The sequence below is a fragment of the Nymphaea colorata genome, chromosome 7, assembly GCF_008831285.2.
Source record: "Nymphaea colorata isolate Beijing-Zhang1983 chromosome 7, ASM883128v2, whole genome shotgun sequence".
NCBI lineage: Eukaryota > Viridiplantae > Streptophyta > Magnoliopsida > Nymphaeales > Nymphaeaceae > Nymphaea > Nymphaea colorata.
The window spans coordinates 21,365,078-21,392,471 of NC_045144.1; the positions used below are offsets into that span (position 1 = coordinate 21,365,078).

General features: G+C 36.9%; 2 protein-coding genes across 3 annotated transcripts; both read left to right on the forward strand.

Annotated features, from left to right (window-relative positions):
* The first annotated feature begins 5,201 nt into the window (after positions 1-5,201).
* Positions 5,202-10,164, forward strand: LOC116258138 (umecyanin-like). Its single transcript, XM_031635271.2, has 2 exons — positions 5,202-5,609; positions 9,593-10,164. Exons 1-2 carry the CDS (start codon positions 5,429-5,431, stop codon positions 9,937-9,939), a joined length of 528 nt encoding a protein of 175 aa, XP_031491131.1. The 5' UTR covers positions 5,202-5,428; the 3' UTR covers positions 9,940-10,164.
* A 3,340-nt stretch (positions 10,165-13,504) lies between these two features.
* Positions 13,505-27,394, forward strand: LOC116257398 (E3 ubiquitin-protein ligase UPL5). 2 transcript variants are annotated; one of them, XM_031634110.2, is made up of 4 exons: positions 13,505-15,036; positions 15,430-16,140; positions 25,311-25,900; positions 26,916-27,394. In XM_031634110.2, exons 1-4 carry the CDS (start codon positions 13,983-13,985, stop codon positions 27,177-27,179), a joined length of 2,619 nt encoding a protein of 872 aa, XP_031489970.1. In that variant the 5' UTR covers positions 13,505-13,982; the 3' UTR covers positions 27,180-27,394. The 2 variants fall into 2 exon arrangements, with proteins under 2 accessions (XP_031489970.1, XP_031489969.1); XM_031634109.2 differs by having other exon boundaries at positions 13,505-16,140.

Genomic DNA, 27,394 nt, shown 5'->3' on the forward strand with positions numbered 1-27,394 from the left:
GCCTAGCTCCAAGCCCCACTTTCTCTCTCTCGTGCATTTCTCAGCTATTTCTTTTCTTTTGGCCGGATTTTATCATTGCCCTGGAATGGGTCGAGGCTGGTCTCTCTCTATTTTCTTCTGTATGATGATTCTTCTGTTGTTCAGTGATTTCTTCTTTTGCAATAGCATTTCTATCCAAGCCAACTCTCTGCTTCCAATCACCAAGAGGTACTTAAATGACCAACCTTTTATTTTGCTCCTTAGCGTGGCTTTCTTCCTCGGTGGAGTTTCTTCGGATTGGTTATATTGATTAATAAACTGGTTGGCGATGATCTGGACAATCTTATACTAAGTTGATGCCCAACCTAAGTTCCTACTGTCGTCATTTACAATTTCTTAATGCAAAACAATTGTTGGTATTATTGTATTGTAGATTAAAATCTTTCTGCCTTCATGAAGACCCCATTATGTACCCGTAACACCTCTTATGTGGACCCTAATTTGTATCATCCAATCTTTAGGAGGCTGATCTGTTGATGTATCTACTGCCCCCTGCTAGCTTACAGTTTTGGTTCTTCAACTGAATACATGCATCTCAACTTTGGTCAACATAAACACAAATATATTCCTAGGTTTTCTTTTGTGTTTTGATGGGTGAGCCAGAGATAAGTAGATTCTACCATATCCAATTCTAGTTTTCTCAAAACTGCTTCCATGTTCATATTGATCATTGATTGCGTTTTCCTTTCAAATATAAAAGCAACACAAAATTGAAAAGGGTGATGCAACATAATTTTCATGAAGTCAATTTATTAACTCAAGCATGCATTAACTTAAGTTATAATGAGTTTCTGTGCATGATTGTTGATTTGGCTGGTAAGCGTAGCAACAATTTGGGCAAGAATGATAAGAAGCAGGTCTTGGTTGGTGGAGGCTGTGGCAAAGAAAGTTGGTTGATGCGGCAAAAATCCAAAAAACTGGAGAAAAAGGAGGGAACAACTTCGACAGCTTGTCAACTGTCACCCTTTTTCCTTTTTTTTTTGCATAAAAAGTTTCGTGTTTCATTTTCATCATTTGGATCTTAGTCCACCTTTCCAACAGTTGTACACCTCAAGTCAAGCTTTAATCTTCCCACTTTGCAGCTCGATTTTTTTTGCGACATTGAGTTATAATCCCGATCAAATCGGCATGGCTGTCGATTCAGTGAATGGGATGATTTGATTTTATGTCTACAGAAAAATATTATGTCACACTTTTTTTCGGAAAGTAAATAAAAATGTATAAAAGTTGATTAGAAAAAAAAGTCGAAAGCCGGATGGTGTCAAACAATTAAAAATGATTCAAGGATCTTTTGGAGTGACCATTTGATTGAGAAGGATCTAATTGGTGTAGCTCGACCTCTATAGTTAATTAATGCGGTTCTAAACCGCTCCTATATATATAAAAAAAATCTATATATATAAAAAAAAAGTCTACTGCCAAAAGTACTATAAATGAAGTAATTTGAGATCACCAGACATATTTAAAGTCTAATGCTTTTCATTCCAACCATCGTGGATTTAAGGTCCATGCTTTTAAGATCTCCAATTGATCTTACATTGCATGCATACCTTTTAATGCTTCATCAAATCTTAAATCTTAAGATTCGAGCCTGTCAAACACTACCAAACTGCTGATAAAAGCATCATGGATTGTTGTTATACTACAAACCATCACCAATGATTTTCTGGTGACTGAGATTCTTAATTTTTAACTATCCAACCAGCATTGTGAAGATTTAAAATATAAATATAAATATAAATAAATAAATAAATAAATATTATATATATATATATATATATATATATATATATATATATATATATATATATATATATACAGTGATATATGTTAATATCTTTTTTTTTGTATCTGTCATATTATGAGTGTAATTTCTTAATTTCATAATTACTGATTGTTTCTGATCACAATTCAGCTTGTTTTGTAAGCTGTTAGATGAATCACAGGCATTTTCTTACTTGTACTACCGAAGCTTAAAAGCTCAAATCAGCCTTCTCCCCCTTTTTATGTGCAAAATATTTTTGAAGGAAAAGTTTTAAAAACGCATTTAAAGAATTGGTGATAATAAAAAGAAAACTTGGATGATTTGTTCATATTACAAAAAAGGAATATATGCTGCTTACGATTAATAAAAACAATTATTTTCTCATTAACCCTAAGTTGTTAACTTAATCTTGAATTAATATAATAAGGAAACCCAAATATCTTTAATATTGACACGTTCACTAATGTGTAGTAGATTTCTTAATTATATCTTTGCTATATTAGTAACTGGTTAATTCTATCCGTATACTGAATTAATATTACTAATATTTAAAATGTAGATTAATATTTTTTTAATTAACGTTATAAAGTTCTTGGAAGAGCACTTCTATGCAGTAACAAAGATGGGTATGTTTTGTATTATTCTTAGGAAGGTAGAACGATAATTTTTTTTTGCATATTTAAGGATGGAAGTTTGCAAAAGTAAATGTCTTGAATTTTTTTATTAGCTACAGTAAAGCTTAAATGTGCTTTTAACAATATATAAAAAAAAATCAATTGCAGTGCTGTTCTAAATTTAGAAAGTTCGTTTTTTTTTTCTTTTGGGTTAACAATCTTTTAATTATCCTTTTTTTTAATGGCCTCATTTCCTCCATTATTTTACTTAAAAAAGTGTCAAAATTCACTGCTCTCATGTCAGATCTCGAAACAGCCTTAAACCCTAAGAATATGAGGAAGGAAGAAGAAACTTTGACCTCTTTGGAGTATCTTTGAATCTACTTGGCTGCCAAACAAATTCGGCATAAACAATTATTAATCGACCGAGAATTATTCAGTGTATTCTTTTAAAACAAATAAAATAAATAATCTATTAAAAATAAACAAGCTTCAAAACAATATTTTAAATAACAAGTAATGCATGAAGCATGGCAGCTTACATTAATTAGCAAATTAAATCGATTCAATTAGAAGCAACTGATTAAAACCCAACTTTTAAAACACCTGCTCGATCTTTCTCCTTCATGTTAAAATCGCAATTAAAATAGACTTCTCTCATGTGGGCCATTCTCATCCGTCATACTATTTATGAAAAAAACTCCTCATTCATTAGTTAGTTCTTTTTTTTTTTTTTCACGAGACTCATTCTAAAGTTTTTGTTTTAAAAATTACTGAAGTTATTTATTGCATTTCACGTATTATGACATTGGCATGGGCTTTAAACTTCTAATTAGATTCTTCCGTTAAATGCTAATTCTTACGTACATTTGATGCTTTGTTTTCATTCTTTATACATTTTATTTACTATCAAATGTAAATGTTTTTTTACTGACTTTAAAAGAATGGGAGATAGGTGGAAAGACTTTGTAGTACGTCTACGCCCCTATATCTACTCTGGCCAATGCAAAGAGTTAATGTTATGAGTTGTGAGAAGTGAAACCGAACCGTAATCACTGATACCATTTAGTATCATTTATGTGTTTTGAATGGTGAAGTTTTACTTTGATGTAATATGTTTGAGTTGTTTTTATGAGGAAAATCTTTGTAAATTTTAAAATAATCAAAAAAATCCTAAGAGTGAAATGTAAAAATAAAAATGCAGTATTAAAACTGTAAAAAACATGAAAAGCATAAAATATAAGGAACACAAAAAATGTCAAAATGAAAAATTGTGAAAAAACTCAAAATGAGAAAATATGGGTTAGTTTTTGTGTTTTTTGGGTGTTTGAAAAAACCGTGTTTTTTTTCTGCTCTTTTTTTGGCTGACTTTTTTTTAACGTGTTTTAAAAAAAAAACATAATATTTCTTACTACGATCAAAACCAACAATTGACCTCCTTACGCAAGGATCATGTAATTTTCTAAACAACAATAAATTTAGAAACTTAATTTGTGTATTTGAGTTGTAATGACATGACCTACTTTCCGGTTTGAGCCCTTGGTCAGATCTCAATACGCCCTTTAGAAGCTTTTGTTTTAAGCCTAAAAAATCTAGAAATCAAGACATGTAATCATTTTTAACAATCTTTTTATAATTTTTTTTATAAGTTTGTGAAGATTCTTGACAATCTTAAATGCAAGACTAAATTTTTGGAGTGTTATAATCTACCCCTCTTAAGACATACGTATCTATATGTATGCGACCCCACGTTCTAGTGTTGAACCGTGCTTTGAAATTGTTGTAACAACCTAACTGGTTCCTAAGCTCGGGTTCTTAGTCTGGCAGATCCCAACTTGCCTCCTAATGGTTTCGGTTTTAACATCCAAAAAATTAAAACCAGGACAACCAACAATTTTAACTCCATGACAATATTAGATACAAGACTAAAACTTTGGGGTCTTACATGAAACCAAAACAATGATTTTATTTTATTTGACTTAAGAAACCTAGGTTATTCTATCATTTAGAAAACGCCGTATTGTTGTTATTCACTAATTCAATTTATCCCTACCACCATTAGAAATAAAATGTTGTTTTGTGTCATCTACGCCTGTAAAATGTGACTTAGAGGAGCGCACCATAGCCAGTTGGACCGATGAAAATCCAGTCATCAATTAGTGATGTGTCTACCTGGAAGGAGCTTCAGCTTCTAGAAAGTATCTTCAATGCCATCCCAATTTGTGAAATATTTTCAATTATCCGCATAATATTTTTAAAACATTTTATTTAACTCCATAACCATAATTTTTGTTTAAATATAATCATTTTCACAAATAAAACCATTTTTTAAATATTATAGCGTGAAATAGTGATCCAACTAGCTTTCCGGCTTCCATTCCATGTCGTGTTCCACACCATTACTGCAAACATCGTTCTTGTCTTGATTGTACCGGACAACATGCGTCCTTTCAAGTTTCAACTCCTACACTGCACTGATCTTGGTCTATCCGGGCCTTAAGATGTTAAGTATTTTTAAATTTAACTTAGATTTTTACCGATTATATTTTTAAATTTAACTTAGATTTTTACTGATTATATTTTTAAATTTAACTTAGATTTTTACTGATTATATTTTTAAATTGAACTTAGATTTCTACTGATTATGTTTTTAAATGAAAAATAGTAAAAAGAAGGCCAAGGCCTATCGGCTCAGTAGTCCGTATCGGATATCGAACCGGTACGGGAAACAGTTCCGTAAACAATATACGTATACTGAAAAAGCGAAGGTGGTGGTGTCACACTTGCTCGTTGCTGGTACCTACCATTCCCCCTTTCCTCCTTTTCCTTCCTCTCGGCTACCATTCCCCCGATTCCTGGAGAGAGAAAGGAGACAGTATTTCTTCCTCTGCCTCCTCCCCATCTTCGTTCTATTCCTCTCTCTCCGTCTCCTCCCTCTTTCTCGAGTGCCCTTTGAATTTCTGAACCGTCATCGGAGCGAGAGAGTGTGTGAGAGTGAGGGTGAGAGACAATGGATGGTAGGAGGGGAATGATCCTCATGGTGGCGGCGATGGTGGCGGGCTTGATGTTTCCCGGCGGCTCGTGCGTGGAGGAGATGCATCACGTCGTGGGAGAAGACCGCGGCTGGGATGCGGCTTCCGACGTCGGCGCTTGGGCCACCGGCAAGATGTTCAGAGTCGGAGACAACCTCTGTAAGTCCTCCTGCCTTCTTCGTTCTTCTTCCTCCGTTAGGGTTTTCGCCTTGAGACGATCCCGTTTGGCGCGCCGGTAATGGCCGCGGCATCTTCCGTGAAGTTTACGTGCGTTCAACGAATCCGCGGGCTTCCTCGGGAGACGCGCTTCGCTTCTCGCGCCAAGTTCGGGCTCAGCGTTTCGGGATTTAGTCAAGTACTGTGCGCCGATCCGTATCAGTGTGAATCTCGAACCGGATTTAAGTCATCTGTTGTTGCGTCATGCGTGCGGTCTTTGGTATTGGCTGTGCTTGTGTATATTGTGCGAACGACGTACCGGGACGACGGTGGCGGAGTCTCGGAATTTACGATATTCGATTTTCTTCCTCTTAATAAGGACCGCCGTTCCCATCTGCCGGAAAAAACGTACGCCGATGCTGTCATTGTCGGTAAAAGCGAATCGTTTGGAAGGCACACAAAGAATGGGGTCGTGTCCGTTATTTTCAGGTTTTAAATAACTTTAAAATTCAACAAATTCAGGAAAAATCGAAAGTTTCAACAATTTTTGTAAAAAAAAAAATCAGCTTGGTGCCACTTACTTGATTATTTGAATCAGGTTTTCTTCATATTTTTAAGCAAACATAATAATGTTTTTTCTCTACCCTGTTTGATTTAGTCTCCGAATTTTTACAACCGTTGGTTTGTAATCCAAGGGTCGAGATTCATGTAAGGAAAGTTACTGTGCAACTAACAAAATTAAAAAATAAATGTGATGTTCTAACCTTATGCTTTGATTTGACGGCAGGAGAGATTGGAGCTAAATTAGAAAAAAATTGTTTGCACGTTCAAGGCACCAAGTATTTGCAGCATATGGAATCTTATGAGAATAATGAAGATAATATACCGGCTCCACATACCGAGCCATTAAAGCAGATTTACCATTGTAAAAAATAAAGAAGATCACGAGGTAAGAAGCAAATTTGGAAGAAAAAAAAAAGTGTTAGGATGAAGACTGTATATCAGTTTCAACTTTCAAACAGTCACTATGATCTGTGCTTTTGCAAAGTTAAAAGGTTAAAGTAATCATTTTAATTTTGGAGGTGGTGCAATTGCTGCGTTAAAAGTGACTTTCTAAGAGCATGGAGCATCAAAAGTTGATGCTCTTAATAATAAAAACTGCTCACCTACCAGCCCCCACCTTAATTCGACAACTTGCTAATTGTAATTTACTCTTTAGAAAAATGATTGTATATTTGAGTTAAAACTACTAATCTTGAAATTGGTTTTGAACTTGCTTTTTATAATTTATTAAAGAAAATAAGAAAAAAATAAAAGAAAAATAAGTAAAAATGATAAGAAAAAGATTAAAAACAGGCATTTGAGTCGATGGTGTGTGGAAAATTCACCAACTAACTTTTTCAAAGCCAATATAACGTGAGAAAACCTGAAGCTCTTTTAAAATTGGTTAATCTAACGGAGCTTCTTTTTTTACCGGAGTTTCTCCAGGTAACATACAGTGACACAAGCCCATCCAAATCTTTTGAATGGAAACACGAGATTTTAAAATATCTCAATATTTTCCACAACTTTTCTGGTTTTCCAGAATTTTCATCAGGCAAAGTAATGCCAATCTGTCCCCTTCTTTACGTGTCAATTCTATTTTGAAATCTTGGCCGTCCATGTCAATTTCCTCTGATTTAAACTTCTGTCGTCAATTCAGACCGTCTGTTGAGAAGGACAAGAGGGTGCTGCCTGAGATTTTGACGGTCCAAAGTTCACGTGACTGCTCGCTGAAACTGATTTTTGTTGAAACATATTTCATAACGTTATTTGGAAGTTTTTTCTCCCCTCCCCAAACCGGACGGTGGCGTCTTTGAGGCTTAGGTCCAGCAACATCCGTCCAGTTATGGTAACCCAATGAAAGTACTGAGACATAATCAAACGCACCGTTGGATGCATTATCATGCACTGTCTTCTGTTGTTTGAAGCCGGAATATTTCTCTTGAATAGAGAAATCCAAACCTTATATATATATATTTCAATTCTACTATACTGAATTAAAAAAATTTATCAGTAACAGTAGGTACAGTAGCATTAGTAATAGTTTTAAATGCATTTATCAACGATTTATCATGTTTTACCCGACGAATTTTTTAATGTTAGCCATCAGACAATTATCTGGCAAACTGGCAACATTGACTATATATAATCATACGACAGCATCCGATCGAAATCGGTTCAATATCCCATTTCACATCACCATCTCACCTGCCTTAGATGGCGGGCAAAGTTGGTTAAGTTTTTCAGTGACCTAACAGTCACAAGGTCAGCGTCTTCACGTGACTACTCAACCCACTACACCCAGTCATGATGGTCCATTTAAGACCAGATGTACCATCCTTCTTTCCCGTCCTTCGTCTCTTTCTGTGTAAATCAATTCCCCGCCCTGTAACTACTAAAATATCTTACTTTGCAAACTAGGGCCAACTTTTTTGTGTAGTTACTGCACATTAGTCATGCTAAATAACTAGGGAAATTTTCTTCTTGGGGCTTATTGTCTGACTGTGATTTTGAAAAGATGACTGCATTTCGTGATTCTTTTTAATATAGTTCATACTTTTCATGTAAACTGTCAAGTAAGAGCTTTGAGTGAACTTCTGTTTTTTGAGAAATGAAAAATGTTAGCTGCACTTATCTTTTCAATAGCACTGCATTTCATGATCATTCTTTAGTTTCCTGCGGTGCCTTGTTTGGTAGTTTTCATGAAATGTATGACTAGAAAAATCTTAAATGGCGATCTTTTTTCAAATTATAGACAAAAAAACAGGCGTAGAAACGAAAGTTAGCTTAAGAAATATTAACCTGATTGTAGATACTGGTTTATCATGGTTACGTAGTGCCCAATAAGATGTAAAAATGATTTTGCTACCCTTGAAGTTCGAAAAGAACTTTATGGTTGGCACTCATGTTCTAGAGATGTCTTTTACAAAACAAACTGAATAAATGTGATCTCCATGTTTGAAAACCTGGAGATCACTACACAGTACATGATTTGATGTATAAGTCATGACGTATAAGAGTTTTGGAATGTATAATCAACAGTTTTTAAAATTATATGTATATTTATACACATACAGAGTTTGATTTTTTCAACTTTTAAACTTTAAGTCACATCCACATAGCAGAAGCCACTTGTTAACCATGAGTTTGAAGCAAAACCCCCATTTATCAAAAGAAAATTTTGCAATAGTTTTAGCATTTAACCTGCTAAACTACACAAAAAGCAGTAAATAAAATCAAACTTGAGCTTATTATTTGCCATACCACCGAAAGTTGAATGTGTGTGTAAAATTTTGTTTGACAAAAATGACCAACTTAAGAAACTGTTCGTGACTAGAGCATACTTGATTGTAGTAAATGACTTAGTTGCTAGAGCCAATTGGGTTGTTTCTTGCTCAGGTCAGTTCATTTCCTGACCCACATGCACTGCTAATTGGGGTCTGTGGAATTTGAAATCCTTGCCAAAAGTTAAGAGGAAGAAAATCAGGTCCCCTAGGGGTATATCATGTTCCAGAATTTGATGGAATCCAATTTTTTGTTATATTCAGCTTATCTGAATTCAAATCATTTACATCTGTTGGTTCATTTTTGAGACTGGAGGATATACCAGCATTCCAGCAAGCTTCACACTGACCTTTTTCCAGTTTAGGAACATAAGAAAATGGCGATTTTCATACAAGCTCTAGAAGAAATGGTGAGACTGCTCCATGGTTTGGCCCGTTGTTGCTTGGAAACCTGCTTTTCCTTTTTAAGTTTCCTTCTCTGCATTTGCTTCACGTTCCTCTTTACAAATGTTTTCTGCGTTCATTACCTATGTCATACGTAACATTTTTCCAAAATTTTTCATTCCTTCCGTTGCCTTCATATATGGCTTTTCCATATACTTTCCCATTTACTGGCAATCTAGCAACTACAATTTGCTTATGCTCGGAACTGTTGTTCAGGGTTCGCTTACTCAGCGACTCTAGAAAGTGTTGTGGAGTTGAGGAGCAGGGAGGAGTTCGAGTCCTGCGACCTGCGCAACCCGTTGCGGATGTACACTGATGGACTGGACAAGGTGAGGCTAGAGAGTGAAGGCAGCCGCTTCTTTGTCAGTGGGCAGTCGGCAAATTGCAAGAAAGGCCTGAAGCTGCACGTCGATGTGCGTTCATGGGATGAGCAGGAGAAGGGTAATAATAAGCTCATGGCCGAGCTCGCCGAAGGGCCGTCCCCTTCAGCGGCCGTCAACCTTAGAACTGTGTCTGCTGTTCTGCCTTGGCTTGTTCTTGCCGCTGTCTGGCTGTTTGGCTAGGCTGATGATGTGCTTTTATTGCACCGTCCCTGTAATGCAGCTTTCTGTTTCTGTTTACTTTATTTCTTATAGTTTTCTGCAACTTTGTTCTGCTTTTCTTGTTTGAATCTCTATGAATCCCTGGGACCTTGGTTTATCATGGAGATTATGCATCCATACTCAAGGTGGTAGTGACAATAATTATAATCTTATGGCCGCAATTTGAGAAGGGATTGTTCATTTTCAGCAACTTTTTAGGTCCGGCTGTGGACAGAGATTGAACGATCTCTCTCTCTCTCTCTGTGTGTGTGCATTTGAAATTGAAGGAGGAAAACTGCCATTCCGAGTCCAACACCTGAATCAGATTCTGTCTAATTCTTTAAGAGTCGGATTCAGAATTTCAGATATGATATTACATCCTACATTCAAATTTAATTGCATCCAAGTACATGACTACTTCGATAAGTATTTAAAATCCAAAGGGGTTGATGAAAAAAAAGGTGTATCGGCCAACATATATATATATATATATATGTGGATTCCAAGCCAATGTCTCTGAAATTTCCTAAGAATTCAACTTCGTGAAGAGCACGGCAACATTCCATTTTCCTTGGCACAGGAAATTGCCTGTTTGACTAAATTTTCCAACAACGAAGAAAAGACTTCATTACGTCGTGTGACCATGCAAAGGTGGACGGACCCAAAAGTCCGCCTCCAAAACTAGAGCGCCTCGCATGTTCGAGGCCCGAGTACGCACACAAGTGCTCGGCCGTGCACACAAAATGTGTTGTTATTTACGAAAAAGGAAATGATATTCTAAGTATTTCACAAAAAGAGCTTTTCTTGTTTACGAGGAGAGATTTTTTTTAGCGGTGGGATTAGCTTCTCGCTCACTCCGAAAATAAAATAAAGAAGTCGAGCTTATATTAGTTGAGCTGGTATAATTTGAGTTGATGTGCACCTCTATTTGACCCAGCTTGGTATGAGTTAACATCCATGAATCCAGAGTTATTTTGAGAAAATTTTACCATCAGTGGGAACTAGAAATTAAAGACAAATATGATAAATGTGGAGATCATATGATTCTGCTGTTTGTTTCGGATAATTAAGGGAGATCCACCATCTTATTGAAAAGCCAGACCCCACACCAAACCCCTCGTTTTCTTACAGTACATGGTCCATGGTCTGCTTTCAATGTTTCAGAGTCTCGTTCTTACCATATTTCAATTTGCACATCAATGACTCTCCCTTGCAGTACAGGGAGTTTGACGCTTCAAGGATTTGAAATAAAAACTATCTACCAACCCTAACCCATCCATTGCACCAACCTAATCAAGAACTTAGATTCGTGGATTGATTAAATGGGTTTGAGGTTCAAATCTCATTGTTGTTGTCAGGACCCAGTGCAACCGTGCAACCACCCTTTGGCTCTGGACCAAAATAGGTCAGGAGGCAAGTAAACCCTCAAGGTGATGGGTACAAAGGAGAAACAATTTTCTCCTTTTGAGGTGGTGGGGATGAACCACTCATCTTAAAAAAAAAAAAAAAAAAAAAAAAAAAAAAAAAAAAAGTTTTGGCAAGTCCAGTAATAAGTGTTATCCATATCATGTTGCTAACATGGAAAGAAATGTTTTCATGTTTCACTGGATGTGTATTTTTGTAATTTTACAAAGATGTTTATTTTTTTCAGTTTCATTTTTGCATATATATATATATATATATATATATCATTTTAGTTATGTTAATAACACATGGTCCTTTTTCAGTAATAATAAGGAACTTATCGGATGTCTGAAAGAAGAAGGACGTATTTTCATATAATAATTAATGCAGGCGGTGGACGGAAAGGATATCCGAAAACAATTGTCCGGTTTTAGATTTTATCCACTGAGGTTTCACAATTTTCAAGGCTGCCACCTATTCTGTGAAGATTAAAATATTTTTTAAAATTCTTTATCAATTTAACATTAATTGTTTTTCCTTCTTTTACCACTTTTCGAAAGCTTTTTCTGATTTTTCATTTTCTGTATTTTAAATGTGATTTCCACAGATAAAATTTTCAAAGGATTTCCCGTTTTGATTTGATGCGGCCGATTTAGCAAATCTTTTAGCTCAGTGGTTCCACCGAAATCCGATTTTAGTAGGAACTTGGCTTGATTGCTAAGTTCCTCAACTTTTGCTCAATTTTATTTTTATTTAGTTAGGTTTACTTTTGATTTGGAATGAGGATTTTGTTCTTAGCAGAAGTCTTTTGAATTAAAGTTTTTAAATTTTAATTAAAACTGTATATTATTTTTTTAAATTTTTATATAATTTTTTTTAAAATTTACATTGTATTTAGATCTAGATCCACTTTTTAGTATATGATAAAATTATATGGTAATACCATTGAACTCTTTTTTACTTAACTGTATCAATTTGGATCTGGATCTACTTTTTGTCATTAAGCCGACCCGTATTGGATCCGTATAATCTCGACGATCTAGGAAATCATTGACTGAAAGGACGTCTCTGACCCGGTCCGCGTTTGTTGGACTAGAAACGATGAGCTGTTATCCAAAAGCTTCCATAAACGGTTTGATATCTGAATCCGGGTCCATATCCAGAAAGTATAATATCCGCTTAGAAATGCCAGCGGGTCGGACCATGCACCACCGAGTCTGGCCCGACCCCAATCCAAATACGGGTCACGGTTTGGAGTAAACTTGCAAGGTCTATTTTAGGTTCCATAGATCTCAGACTTGAAAGGAGAAAACATAACTGGACCCTCTTGTCTTCAACTGACCCGACTGAGTAGATCCAGATTCGAGAAAGCAATCGTGCCAATCCTTGATAGAGCTGAAGACCGGGCTGAACAAATCCAGATCTGAGTCCATAGATCTGGTAAAACTCTGCCATTAAATCTTCATCAATTTCAGACTTGGATGTAAAACAATATCTGGATCTGAAACCCATTTATTACTTGTGCTTCAAATGAAATATTTATAAAAAGGAACCTAAATGCATTTTTTTTAAAGGTGGAGTGGTTCTTTATACCTTGGAAGAGAGGCAATTGCCGCTCCCTTATGCCCTTCATCACCTCTAACTTGCGTCCGAATCTAGCCGCCTTCTTAAAACTTGGAGAAAACTTGGAGAAGAAGAAAGAAAAAGACTCGTGAAAGAATCTCTTTTGTGAATTTTTGATATAAAATAATAAAACAGATTTCATCAATGACGACTCATTCTTAGAGGAAGAAAGATATTTTCTTCATATAAATGGAATATTTTGTCGTTTGATATAAAAGAAGTTTATATATATATTTGTCGGTTTTTAGAATTTCTTTAAAAATTAAACAATTGCTTAGTCCACAAGACAGCGACCCGACCCGACTCGTTTGTAAATGTTGGACCGGGTTTGAATCGAACCGGAAAAAGGACACACTTTCATCCAGGGCAGGCAGTTTTTTATGGGGTCCACTTCTCGTGGATCACGTCAACTCGCGGAACGGAGACCCGGAACCGACCCGTTTGTAGAGGGTGCACCAGATCTGAGTCCAAAGCGAGTAGGCTCCACTCCAAATGCGGGCGGTTTCAGTGGAGTCGTCGTCTCCCCTCCTTTCTCATTTGGTAAAACCCCCCGTCCCGCTTCCTTCCTGCTCTCAATTTCTCTCTCTCTTTCCCTCCTGCTTTGGGGGGCGCCATTAATTGGTGTTGATGTAGTTTCTGTTTATAGGTAGGCTCTGCGAATTTGGCTCTGGTGGGGGACTTTCCCGAGATTCTGTTTCCAAGCGGGCGGGCGTTTGGTTACCGTCGTCTGGTTTCGGATTCCGGGTTTCCTCTGGGCTTGGCAATTGCTGTGTGGAGGTTTTGGCCGTTTTCCTGGTTCTTGGTCGCTTTTGGGCGTCGGATTCCTTGTCCGCCCTTTCTTGAATCTGATTCCCTCCACTTCCACGGGGGAGTTTCCTTTTTCCGTCCTACGTGCTTCTCTGTTATGTCTTCCTCATCGGCTGCATGGTCAGTTCTCGTCACTCGTCGTCGCCGCCGTCGTTTCGCTTTTCGTAGGCACGGAGGTCCTTTGGAGGTCTATGGCGAGGAGGTCGTTTGGTGACACCAGCTATCTGGAGGCTCTGCTTCGTAACCTCCGCGACGGCGACGGTGAGGGGGAGGAGAACAGGTTGTCTTTGAAGAGGAAAGCGGACGGCGACGTGCTCATGAGTGACGAGGAGTTCGAGGCTAACTTCCCGTTTCCTAAGGTCAGGAGGGACGACTCCGGTCAGTTTTTCCCATTCAGCCGGGACCTTTTTTTGCAGGGTGATCGCCTGGTTCCGGGAATCGGCGGCTTCTTCGGGGAATCGGAGCGTGGATTGGGGTCTCCCCTGGCCGCCGGTGCGGGAATTCTCGGAGCTGCTTGCTCGGATGGGAGGAATTTTCCGGATGTCAACGTTCTCAAGGCATTCTCGGCGATCGCTCACTCCAGCCCTCGTGATCAGGTTCGCGGAAATTCTGAAACCGCGGTGCAAGACTCGAATTCTCCTGCTGATGCCGGAAAACTTGGAGCGAAGGGCCGGAACATGGAGAGCGTTGAGGCGGATAGCGACGTCTCTGCTGACTTATTGATTCCGAACACAGCCCGCACCCGCTCCGGCCAGTCCAGTCCGGTGCTGGTTGACAGGAGCTTGTCGTGTGGTCACATTCAGACCTTCAATGGGACCATACAATTACATTTCTTCGTGAGAACGTTTCCGGATAGCCGGACGCTAGTTCTTCACGCGAATTCCGGCGATACCGTTCGTTCCCTCCATGAAAAGATCCAGCGCAGGATGGGGATACCGGTTTCCGAGCAGCGGCTCATCTACTCCGGGAAGCAGCTGGGGATGGAACATACTCTTGCAGAGTGCGGGATTGAGAAGGATTCCGAGCTTCACTTGGTCGGCCGGATAAGGAGCACGAGCAATTATAGGTCATGGCAGCTCGCCAACGAGATCGTCTCGTCGATTTGCCGGATGATGTCTGAGAACCTCGATCTCCCGTATCTGCAGAAAAGTGTTCCTAACTTGGTTTCTCAGTTCCTCGATGTGCATATTGCTGGCGAAGTGACCAGCGCTCGCGTGGAACATGGACGGGTATTCCAGTACTCAGGTGCGCCATTAGCTCTCTGCATGCTCTATGTGTCGTCTATAGATGGTAATAAGGCCTGTGCTGAAGAATGCATTCAGATGTTGTTAGCGCTTGAATCCGATGAACGAAAAGATACGCTTTCCTGCTATGCTTCGGTTTTTTTAGTTATCTGTAATAGACTTGCTTGTGTTGCACATGATTCTGAACTATACGAGTCATGCCGCCATGCTCTTGCACTATCTCTCGAATCTGTTGATGTTGTTCGTTACTGGAAGGAACACTTCGATGACGTTGATCTATTTACCCTTATTGGGGACGTCGTTACTTATGTCAAGGAACTGGGCTCTACACTGAAACCGGATTTTGTCGCGGATGCGGAATCACTTTTATCTTCAACTTTATCTAATGCTGTAGGTGAATTAACTGCTTTTATGCGGCCAGTGCGCCAAGCTATAGCGGAGTGCGTTGGGTACTCGGGCGGAAATTCGGTGCCTATTGAAGAACTGGAAGGTGCAGGAGTGATGAAGGAATTCTATTTTGCTTTGATCGAAGTGTTGTGCAAATTCAGGCTATTGCTCAATGATATGGACGACCTTTTGACTGGGGAGCCTGCGGTTTTCAGAAAAATTGGTCATGAAGATGCCCAAAAGGTTCTACTTCTTCTGGGGGAGTTTTATAATCTGTCCAAGATCTTTGTGCAAGAGAAAGAAGAGCTTAGTCTGCTTCTACAAGCACGGAGCGCTCTAATAAACGCTCTGATTCTATGCGTGAAGGAGGGGGATGGTCACTTGTGGATTTTTAACCATAAGGACATTCTTTACGGTGAGACGATTGAGCATTTGTTGTTTGCAATGTTTCCTGATGTGGACGATGAACAACTAGGAGAACCTTTTGAGATGCTTATAGACAGATCAAAGCTATTGGAAGTTTCATATGAATATGTGGGCAAGTCTTGTTCAAGCCACTTGAAACGTGACATTTTGATAGGATTCAAAGATGAAGAAGCCACTGGTCCTGGTGTTGTTCGTGAATGGTTTCACTTGGTGTTCAATGAACTCTTTGACACGAAGAGGCCACTTTTTGTTGCATGTTCAGAAGATAGTCGGAGGTTCTTCCCTAATCCTGGTATGCATCTTCTGCAAGAAGTATAGTCAGCGGACAAACTGACCATAATAGTGGTTCAGTTGTTGTAGAGATTTACCTGGATATTGTTGCTTTCTAAAGTATCGACTTAAGGAGTTAGTCGTAGTACTTGTGACTAATTTCATACAGATGCCATTTTATTTTTTTATTTTTTTTGCCGTCTTATCATTTTGAATTTTTCTGTTATCTTTTTGGATTTTTTTCTGCATTTTTCAATCACAGAGCCGTGAACTTTAGAAGCTTTCCTTCAATGTTGAGAGCTGAAATATAGAAAAACAGGATTAATAGGAATGATTATTTCCTGAAAGCTTTGGTCTGCAGGAAAAAAGGAGAAAAGGGTAGTAGCAGGTAGTTGCATTTATCGTGCTTAATTTTTTCACTATGAACGACATGGTAAAACTGCTGTTATAATGGATAAGCTCCACCAGTAGGTAGTTTTAACATTCAATTTGTAAGGTATGGTCATAATCGGTACGTGAATAAATTGTAATTTCCTGTTCTATAATCTTGGGTCGTTACTTTGATACTGATACCTCGTGAACTGCTAACTGGAAATATGTTTGTTACCTTAAAGCTTTGGCGCTGTATAGTAGAAGATAATGAATATAGAACTGCTGCCTTTCATCTCTTAGGAGGAAAGTCAATGTTTTAACTGCAGTAACTATCTTTCTTTTCCCTGCTCTCAACCTACAGTGTATATATATATATATATATATATATATATATTGTGTGTGTGTGTGTTTGTGTATGCATGCACATCTTTGTGTGCAGGCCTAGTAATATGATACCTATAGAATATAATATCTCATGGGAGGCATTATGAGCTGTTTAGTTATATTTGTGAATCTTATCATACCACCATATATATATGTACACACATATGTACTAAATTACTAATACTATACATGTGTCATGTGTGTATATGTGTATATATATGAATTTATGTGTGCCTATACATGTATGCATATGTGTATATCTGTATGATACAGACAATTGTACCCACAATCCCAAGAGTTCTTTTTCTACTTTTTTTTTTCCAAATTGATTTTTGTAAGTCAAATCTTATGGATGTGATCGGCAAGGTTTCTTCAGTGCCCATCAGTTGTGATCACTGGAATCCACCATGTGTCAAGATTTCTTTGGTGATCCAAAACTTAATGGCTACACATGCATCAAGTTAGCATGCTAAAAAGAGTATTTTTTGGGTCAAAGAAGACAAAATAGTGATGGGATTCTTAGGCTTAAGATGCATCAAATTTGCGGGCTAAAGAAAGTATTTTTTTTTTTGTCATACAACATAAAGATAATGAGACGTATGTTTTCATTCAAGCGATGCCTGTCCATGCGATCAGATAAAAAAACAACTCAGAATATGAAATCGCAATTTGGTTGCAATATATATCATTGATAGCAAATATATGTGTGTTTGTGTGTGTGCGCTAACGTGCATGATAGCTTTTAGCATTGTCCAAAGGGCAAGGCTAAGTTTTCTACCTTTTAGGACTGGTCCAATAGCATTTCATGCCTTCAGGGGGTTTCATCCCCATATATGAGGATGCATTTGACATATATTTTTTGTGAGAACTAGAATCTACTTTTATTGTAAATTATCGTGTATGAATTGTGGGATTTGGTTCTTGTTTGCTCTGTCCGTTAGGATTTGATGAAGTTCTGCAGGTTGGTTCTTTCCAAACTTTCCTTGGCCATACCAAGGAGAAGATTGACAAAGAGCATTACAACCCCATGAGCTGCAAGTTCTGCATAGCTTTCCTGATTCTGGATCTTGTGCATGCCTAGATTTGAACGGTGACTCAGTCTTAAAGATTTGCATTTGATTATGTTTTGCCCTTAAACAGGGTCTATGAACGTTGATATCTCTTTTCATGTTCAGCACCTTACTGAATGTGCAATGAAGTATGTTTTTTTCTTTTGAACAAATAAGTTTTGATTACTTGTTGCATATTTGACAAGCCTCAAAGTGATACATTGTCTGGTAGGGAACCTTCAGCTCTGTGGTGATATCTGTGTTTGTGGCTGCTCACATTCAGTTGTGATCCTTTGTAAATGTGGATGCTTCTGCCAAGTTCCATCATACATGCTTCAGTTTAACCTGTGCCATAGCTGCAATACCGATGTGTAGTCTTGTCATGAGTCAACTGGTTCTCAAACCTAACTCCATTCATTTTACCATCTTATGATGCCATCAGATCTGTAACCTGTAGGATATGGGTGTGCAAAAAATGTCTATCATCAACTATGTGTCTATCAGTTAGCACTTGTTATTTTGTGACTACAGCCTGCAAATTCATTGCAGTACTTCAAACTAGCAAGTATAACCAGATTAGGATCAGCTATTTACTAGGCCAACCAGATCAGAATCAGCTAGTTTCTGAGTCAAACCTAGCATTGGCAGAACCAGAAATATAAAATCTGGCAAACTCGAATACATTGAATCATAGGGTTGAAGGCAGGCATGGAGGCCCTCAAAACCTGGGTTCAAGGTGAGCAAATAACCTAAAACCTGAACTGTGGTTGGTACGGCCTGTTCTGATCCCATATTGCATATCAAATGTCTGTGGGTCAGGGTGGGCAATAGTTCACCCCAAGCCATATATGGCTCCACAAGTGAATGATTCAAGATTTGCACTAGACTTGGACAAGTTACAGGGTTTTATCATGACTCAGCTGAGCAATAAGATCATCATCATAATATATATCTTAACATGGGGACATGGGGTTGCTTTGGACACCAGCTTCCTATTTACAACTTTCCTATCTGTTGGAATTCAATGATGGTGATGAAGACGGATATACATGCAACCTTTCTAGTTGTAAACTTTTAATAAACAAGGGGATCCTCTTTTTCATGCATGGATGAGCAAAAAAGGCTGCTTGTCAGAACCAAGCTGAGTTGCCAGTGTTCGGGCATGTCTGTTGAAGATGAAAATGCGTTTTCACGAATAGCTTGTGGAAACATCATTCAGGCCCAATTTCAGTTTTTATAAGCCACATACAAGCTGAATATGTGATGGCTTATCTTTTGCTAAACTTTATGTCTATATCTAAGGTTGAAATACATATGATACGCATATATATATATATATATATATATATATATATATATATATATCATACCTATGCATATAATGTATGTGGTTCTAATCATAGTCACAATTATATTTCTTGGGTTTTGTCTGTATGGGTGTGTCTCTGATATTTTTCAGCGAGGTTCAAGGTTGTTGTTTTCCTCAGGAAAGTTTTGAGAATTTCCAAAAAAAGAACAAAGAAAAAAAATCACAAAAAATAGGCTAAAATAAAACAAATGAACAACTGAAATGAAGGCATAAGACATGTAAGTTAAAAGGACTAAATGAGTTAGAATTTGCTAATCAAGCAAGTAACATGCTAGTTGTATAACAATAACAATTAGCACTAAACGAGTTAGAATTTGCTAATTAAGCAAGTAACATGCTAGTTGTATAACAATAACAATTAGCACTAAATGAGTTAGAATTTGCTAATTAAGCAAATAACGTTGTAGTTGTATAACAATAACAAAATTAATAAATAAGTGAGCATCTAACAAGTAACATGTAATTATAACAGTCAGACCAAACCATAAGCACCATAATTTAGCCACACAATTCAAGAAGTCATAGTGTCATGCCAAGATATCAAGAAAACACTGCATAAAAAAAATAACAATGCATCAACAACATTCCAAGTTAGAAGTTTCAACTTTCTAACTGCAAGTCTTTCACGTTTATAAACATCTTTCAACTTTCAAACTGTTTGTCTTACAGCTTGTCCACTTTTAAAAAAAAGCTTGTCTTTTAACAAAAGCCTTTTCTGAAAAGAAAGTACGCACTCTTTTCTTTTGATGTTTTCCCAATACAAATGCTTTTTTTTTTTTTTTGTTTCGGTGACAAAAGCATGGGAAATTGAAAATCTTGGCTATATTTGTGACTATGGTATTAATGAGCCTATATGAAATGAATGGAGCTATCTATCAGTCCTTGTTTGTACTTTATTCATTTATATATGCAAACAAGCTGGCTTTTCTCAGCATGCCTAACCGAAAATCACAGCAAGCATTTCTATGACCAGCATATATAGATGGGGAATAATTTTTTATTGGAGCTATTTTCAGCTGGTTCCAATGGTTGTGACTTGTGATAACGGAGTTGATGCTCTGGAACAAGTGGCTTTCAGCCTTTCACTCTTTTGACTTGGGAAATTCTCTTGTTAGTAGTGTGTAGCATATCACTGTTGGGTCTAAGCCCTTCTTTGCCTATCAGCCCAATGAGCCAATAAGTCTTTTGTTAGCAAAACACCTGCAAGAAGAGTATTACGAACATTACTATTGGTAAATTTTATCCAATACTTTGTCTAAAACAACATTGGTTGAACTATAGCTTTGACCCTAGCTGTCTTTTTGACCATAGTTAATTGCAAGCAGAAATATGTATTGATGGAATCTCCAACAGAAGTCTGAGCAGATAGATACAACGTTCCTGGGGGTGCTCATTATCAATATTTCCCAATCTTCATTGTGTTCTAAAATCAATTTGACCATCATCACTAATTTCATTCTTGGCAATTTCTTGTCTTAATTTCTCTTGGGTTTTTTTGGTCAAGATATAATTTCGCAAAATCACTTCAAAAAATTGCAGAAAATCTAAACATTCGAAGAGAAGAAAAAAAATATAAAAATTAGATGTCACAAGAGTTAAAGAGTTATTGCCCTAAGGGGCACGATGTAGCGGGTTGGGCTGGTGGCGTGGAAAAAGATGTCACCAATTCGATTCCCATGGGCGCAGTGCTCTTTGTGCCATATGGGGGGGAATGCATCATCAGGGTACACACTGCCTTCTCAGGCGCCATGCTGCCCTAAACCTTGGGGGCTAAGGGTAGGGGTTTGGCTCGTTTAGAGTGTCAAGACAAACAAGAAATTATAGAGCATAAATTTAACATATACAAGGATTTTTATAATCAAACATGTGCAATATTATTGTCTTATGTCACGTAGGTACGGTACGGGGGGTTCAGACTATTTTCAAAACACTTGGGTATGGGGGTACGGCTGTCTATATATATATATATATATATACACACACACACACACAACATAACATAAAATAAAAAATAAGAATTCAAACAAAATAACACATTTATGATTCAAAATTTATAGATTTTAAAGAAGAAATTATTGAACAAAGTAGGAAAATGCAGCTCTGTGTGTGTTTCCTGAGTGTAAATGGTATAAAGAAGAAAACTGAAATCCTAAATTTTGGATAGGAAAGGACGCGGTCAAAGTTGACCGAGTCCTAAATCTAATGGATACTGTCCCAGGTACGTTGACCGTATCCGTACTGTTTGACCAGTACCCAAGAAGTGCCTGGGACAATACCAGTATGAGTACCGGTGTCGTACCTGACTGGTATGGGTTCGCTCATCGCTGCCTTTACAACAGTACCCCTGTGACAAAGCTATCATCATGTTATTACAAATTTACAACCATGTTGTGACATTACTTATATATATATATATATATATATATATATTTATTTATTTATTTGGCCATAATGTTGTAAGTTTGTAACTATCATAATTTGATTTTGTTGACATTTCTCATATTAATATTTATTATTTGCTATAGTAGGTGTTACTTGTTCTCCTATCTCATTTTCTATATATTTCAGTAATGTTCTTATTTTTTCCATTTTTCAACTTGTAGTCTTTTTTTTTTTTCTTTTCTTTGCTTTCGTACTTATTTTGTAAATGCATCTAAGTTTCTGCTGTATAGCATTTCTTGTCATTTGCTTCAATGCTTCTGCTTCTTGTATCATTCCTCATGTCATGGTAATTGTGATTCTTTAGGCTCCTTGGGTTGTATGTATGCATGGAAAGGGGTCCAATGACTGCCTATGCACTAAAAATGGCCTGTGGCTGTCATTTTTAATAGGCTTCATTCCAAGTTTAAAGTGCATTCTGGAAAATTTTAAATTTTTTCTGTGGCTATTTGAGCTGCATATCTATTCGAAGACTGCATAAACTTGATACTTAAGGTATTTTTTGCAAGCTTTCTTTTGTACACTGTTTTCCAAGCAGTGGGTCTTAATCCTCCCCTCAACTGGAGAGATAAGGAACCAATAGAAATTTTAGAATGTTAAAATAAGTAAAAAATAGAAAGCATACATTTAAAAATATATAAGGAAACTTTTTCTAATCAAACAGGTGCAATACCATCATCATGTTATTACAACCATGCTGTGATATTATTGTGATGTATAATTTTGGGCCGTGATATTTTAAATATCATAAGTTGTTTTTTTTTAAATTTTTCCTATTGATATATATTATATTGCTATAGTAGGTGTTACACATAGTTTATTGTTCTCCAATCTCATTCCCTATATTTTTTAATTCTCTTCTTTTTTTTCTATAGAATTTTAACTTGTAGTCTGGTTTTGCTTTCATACTTATTCTAAATGCATGTCAGTTTCCACTTTGTGGCATTTTCTGTCACTTGCTTCCATGCTTCTAATTCTCCTTTGGGTTGTATGTTTTCTTGGAAAGTGGCCAAGAACTGGTTATACACTAAAAATGGCCTGTCATTTTTGACAGCTGCGTCCCATGTTTGGAGTACATCCTGAAGAAATTAAAAATTTTCTATGGCTATTTGAACTGCACATCATATTTGAAAGTTGCATAAGTTAATACATAAGGCATTTTTCACATGATTCCTTTTATATTTTTCTTTGGGTGGTGTGTCGTAATCCTCTCGCTCAACCAAAGAGTTAAAGAATCAGTAGAAATTTTAGAGTATCACAACAAGCAAAAAATAGAAAACACAGATTTAAAATATATAAGGGAACTCCTTTTTAAAGCAAAAGTGTGCATTACTATCATCATGTTCCTACAATCATGTTGTGGTATTATTATGATATATATTTTTCGGCTATAATGTTCTAAATATTGTAATTTGATAATTTTTTTGTTATTTCTAATGTTAATATTTATTATTTGCTATAACAGGTGTTAACTGTTACGCTTACTTGTTCTTGGATCTTATATCCTATATATTTTCCTGCTGTTCTTCATTTTTTTTTCCATCTTTTACCTTTTTTGTAGAATTTCAACTTGTAGTTTTTTTTGTCTTTCATACATAGTTTATAAATGCACTTCAGTTTCCGCTCTGTAGCATTTTCTCTCACTTGCTTCAATGCTTCTACTGCTTGTATCGCTTCTCTTGTCATGGTAATTGTGATTCTGACTCTCTTCAGGCTCCTTTGGTTGTAGACCAAGGGCTGGTTATACACTAAAAATGGCCTGTCCTTATTGCGAGGCTGCATCCCATGTTTAGAGTACATTCTGAAAAATTTTACAATTTGTCTGTGGCTGTTTGAACTTTGAACTGCATATAGTATTTAAGTTTCATAAGTTTGATACTTAAGACTTAGAGATCTTTTCACAAGCGTCCTTTTCATACTCTTTTCTGGGTGGTGGGTTGTGATCATGTTGCAGAGATCATGTTTTTTCTTCAAAAAGATGATGTTAACGTTAAAAAAGCAAAAAAGGAAAAAACTGGAAAAAATGCTTTTTTGAAAGAAGGTAAAAATTAATTTAACGTGTTTTCATCTCGTTCTTTGCCCTTTTCCCCCCATTTTGTCAAAAAACTGAGGACGATATTTGTGAGAATGATCATATTCCTCTTGCTCATTTGGAGAGTTGAAGAATTAGTAGAAACTTTAGAATGTCAAACCAAGCAAAAATTAGAAATCATAGATTTAAAATATAAATGGAAACTCTTTTTTAATCAAAAGTGTGTAATACCATCATCAATACTATCATCATGTTATTACAACCATGTTTTGTTTGGCCATAACGTTGTAAATATCTAAGTTAATGAATTTTTGTTACTTCATATTAGTGTTTATTATTTTCCATGGTAGGTGTCACAGTTCCTTATTCTCCAACTTTGTTTTCTAGTTATTTACATTCTGTTCTTATCTTTTTTCATTTTCGAGTAAAATTTCAACCTGTAATCCTTTTTTGTTTTGGTACATATTTTAAAAATGCATCTCAGGTTCGCCCTGTAGCAGTTTCTGTCACTTGCTTCAATGTGTCTACTTATTGTATCACTCCTCATGTCATGCTAATTGTGATTCTGACCATCTTCGGGCACCTTTGGGTTGCATGTTTGCTTGGAAAGGAGACCAAGATACAGTAGAAAAAGGCTTTTCGTTAATGAAAGGCTGCATTTAAGTTTAGATTACATTCTGAAAAAGTTTAAGAATTTTTTATGGCTATTTGAACTGCATATCATATTTTTGCTGCATCCATGTCAACACAGCCAGGCATGGGTGCGGCTCCTGACAGGATTAGGACACAGTCAAAGAAATATAGGTAACTGGGACAAAGTTGACCAACTCTGGTTTGTCCAGAACTTGAAAGTAAATTCCAATGTAGTTTTCATTTTAACAACTGGAACACCAGTGGTATAGAAATTCTTTGTTATTTGACTTGGCTTTTCCACTACTACTGTTGATAAATGTGTTGTAGTGATTAAATGGGAACAATCAACAATGGGGTTTTGATTCAATTTAATCCATGTGCTACTTTTATTGATCAAGAAATGCTGAACACAAATTACTAATTTATTTGTTGACAATTGTTCTTTTAGTTTTATATATATATATAATAGAATGGTCCTAGTGTGCCCAAGTTTCATCATTTCCTCTTTTACCTGAAGTATGATTGCCATATGTACTTCGTTAAAGAGATTTATAAGATCTGATTGGATATGCAGCTTTTGGCGATCTGTTTTCATTAAGCTGGAGTAGGTACAGTCAAAGCACTCCATGATGATGCATATATCTCTCTCTCCTGTGTGCACACACGCAAAAGTTGCTTCAGTGCTTTGTGAATACTAGTTGTAATCCTGTAGTCATACTTCAAGGTTCAAACGGCATATTGATCCATAGAATTCTAGGCCTTGTCTGGCACTTTTTGTACAAATGGATGGTTAAGTTACTGGTTCTGATATGCCATTTATGAAACTCGTATTATCTTTGGTGATAAATGGTAGTGTGGTTCTTAATATGGAAAGCAACTTACTTTTTCTGGCGCTGTTGCTTTTTTAATGACAGCTTCTGATGTTGATCCTATGCACCTTCAATACTTCATGTTTTGTGGACGAATGATTGCAATGGCACTAATGCACAGGGTACAAGTGAATGTTGTCCTTTCACGATCATTTGTTCTCAACTTGGCTGGAAAGCGTGTTACATTGGAAGACATCAAAGAGGAAGAACGAGAAGTCTACGAGAGCTGCAAGCAGCTGCTGGAGATGGATGCTGAATGTCTTGATTCTGGTGATTTGGCACTTTCTTTTGTAGTTGAATATGAAGATATGGGTTCTCGGAAATCTGTGGAGCTCTGTAATGGTGGCAAGAACATAAGTGTGAACAGTAGCAACAGGCAACTGTTTGTTGACCTGCTTATTGAGCACCGCTTTACGAAACGTGTATCTAGACAAGTTATGCAATTTTCACATGGTTTCAGAGATATTCTTAATAATCCAAAGAACAGTAAATTTTTCTTCCAAATTGCTGAGCCGGGAATTCTAGACCAAATGCTACATGGAGGTGATAGAGATATATCTGTGGATGAATGGAAAGAACACACTGACTACAATGGATACTTGGAATCGGACTGTCAAATAGTGTGGTTTTGGCAGGTAAAACCATGGAACGTAGATAACCTCTCTCTCTCTCTCTCTCTCTCTCTCTCTCATGCACACAGACACGTGTGCCTGCAAATGCACATTCTAATATCGTATGCTTCTTTTCAAACCTTTATTTATAGAACTTTGTTAATTTCTTAGTAGACAGAGTTCCTACCTGTTTACCTTTTGCAAAAGACCAAAAGCATCCATTTTTATTGTTGTATCTTTCTTGGTTTCCAGAGCATTTAAGTAACAAAAATATTGCTGATGAAAGAAGTAGACTATGGAGCAACAATCTGCATTGTTTATTCCTGATAATGTTTTCAGTTAGTAGCTGGCTGTTTCGGAGGGAAGACACATAGCAATGTTCTCCTTCTCTGGGACAGTGATTATTGTACATCTGATAAACATCCAATAAGTGGGTAGAAATTTCGGAGGGAAGACACATAGCAATGTTCTCCTTCTCTGGGACAGTGATTATTGTACATCTGATAAACATCCAATCAGTGGGTAGAAATTTACCCACATATATGTGCACGTTGTATGCATATGCACAGTCGTTAGAAAGTTCTTTTGTCACTTCTGTACTTGTTGAGTGTTTGTCACTTGTTTTTGTTAATGTATTTCCAATTTTATCATCACAATTATTATAGAAGGCTGTATGTCTTATTAGTTTCTCATTTATTTTATTTTTCCCAATTTTTAAGATTTTTTAAACTTTTTAAAATCTCCTGTTTTCCCCCCTTTTTTCAAGCTTGCCATATTATACCCGAAAAGAAGCTCGTCATTTAAAACGTGAAGACGGTATTTGAAACTATTGTGTGTGTGTGTGTGTGTATATATATATATATATATATATATATCTAGAAAAATATCACTCCAAAGATTAACTGGATAAAAAAGCTAGATAGAAGATCATCAAGTTGACTATACGTGCAACCTGTCTGAGCATGTGCATGTCTGTGAGCTTGGGCATTTAAACTCTACTAAAGACGGGTTTGGTCTTGTTATGACGTGTTCTTATCAGGTGGTTGAAAACATGTCAGCGGAGGAGCAGCAGATGTTTCTTAGCTTTTGGACCTCTCAGAATCATTTACCAGCTAAAGGTTTTGCTGGACTGGAAACTAATCTTCAAATCTACAAGCATGACTGCTCTCCTGATCATCTGCCTTCAGCTCATACCTGCTTCTATCAGCTCCTGCTCCCACCTTACCCATCGTTTAGCACAATGAAGGATCGCCTCCACCTCATTTGCCAGAACCATATTGCTGCTAGTTTTGGCATGGCCTAGAATCAGATGCCGATGGTTTTGCATGTTTATCCTTGTCTTCATTTCATCAATGTTTATAAATACATTGCACCTGCTGTTGCCTTCTTGCTTCATACTGTAAATATTTCCTTCATAATCCATCAGGTATTAAGATACTATATTGGCAGACTTCTCACCTGTTAATCTCATTTATTCTCAGCATCAATATATAAAAGGATGATAAATGTTTTCTGCTA